At 46.6% G+C, this 1,179-nt stretch overlaps 1 protein-coding gene across 1 annotated transcript in view; it reads right to left on the bottom strand.

Moving 5' to 3' along the window:
- Positions 1-1,179, bottom strand: part of LOC103360434 (intersectin-2-like) — a 57,358-nt gene that overhangs the window by 12,063 nt on the left and 44,116 nt on the right. Inside the window, exon 26 of the mRNA XM_008286184.1 lies at positions 847-1,038. Coding sequence (XP_008284406.1) covers positions 847-1,038 — 192 coding nt within the window. The remainder of the gene's footprint in view (positions 1-846; positions 1,039-1,179) is intronic.

The following is a 1,179-nucleotide window of genomic DNA, read 5'->3' as shown; positions in this document are numbered from 1 at the left end:
AACTCAAACCTCCGTTTCTAAACATCTGCTGCGTGTGAACGAGGACTGTGTGCGTGAACCTGCAGCTGCATCGAACCTCTCAGAGAAAACGAAGCTTCAATTTTCCAGAGAAGTGACTCAGATCGCACAGAAATGATCGTCTTTGATTTGAAACTCATCAGTGATCGTTGCCTTCGCTTCATCCGGTGATTCGTCAGCGTTTAAAATCATAGTTTGGACGTTTTTGTTCAGAAGCTAGAAGATCGATGCCACTCTGCTGCTGGTCCGTTGGAATCGAGCACATTTCAGAAAACGATTTATGCCTCATCTTGCCTGAACCTGCGCATTATGACTGAACTTTATCAAACTCCTCCAACAGACTGATATCGATCTTCTCGTCTGAGCTGCAGCACAAAGAAAACCGTCAAACTATTCCTTTAAATGATTCGAGACCTGATCTTTTGTGCTCAACATTTATTTAGCTAAGATGTGCTCGTTTGGAATCTCTTAAAGGTGGAGTCGGTGATTCTAACTGGAGCCGATTTCAACCGAAGACAAAGTTCCTGAGCTGAAATGGAAGCTGGATGGTGTCAGACAGTTTGGATTCTGTCTCTTTGTGGTTGTGATTTATCCCTCTTCGGTGGCTCTTAATCTCTTTATTCTGACATCCAGGAAGAATCACAGACTCCACCTTTAACTGCAGCAGGTTCGTCTTCATCAGTTCATGAGAACCAGCTGTTGTTTCTTACCGTCAGCGCCTCGGCTCTCTGAGGAACCTACTGGAGTTTGAACACGTTTCATCAGTTTAAACGTGAAGTTTCCACTGATTACCGACTCTGACGGAGAACCAGCCAGAGGTTTACTCACATTGCTGACTCGGGTCCGACTCTGTTGTCATCTTGACGTAGTTGGTGGGCAGCAGGCCGGTGACTCCGCCCGCTTCCCCTTTCCACCAATCAGGGTTGGTCTTGTCCAGGATGTTGATCAGCTGACCTTTGGAGAAGCTCAGCTCGTCCTGATTGGCTGCAGCGTAGTCGTACATGGCGATGACCTGACACACTGACGAGTCGGAGGCGACACGAGGAGGTGATTAGACATCTGAAGCACATCGGTGACTCTGAGGAGCGTCGAACTTCACTAATACTGACAAGATGTGATGTCATGTTAAATGTACACATACAGCTGTATTGTAAATACTGC

This window comes from Stegastes partitus, unplaced genomic scaffold (assembly GCF_000690725.1).
Source record: "Stegastes partitus isolate 25-593 unplaced genomic scaffold, Stegastes_partitus-1.0.2 Scaffold439, whole genome shotgun sequence".
Lineage (NCBI taxonomy): Eukaryota > Metazoa > Chordata > Actinopteri > Pomacentridae > Stegastes > Stegastes partitus.
This window is presented reverse-complemented; position numbering and strand designations above follow the sequence as displayed.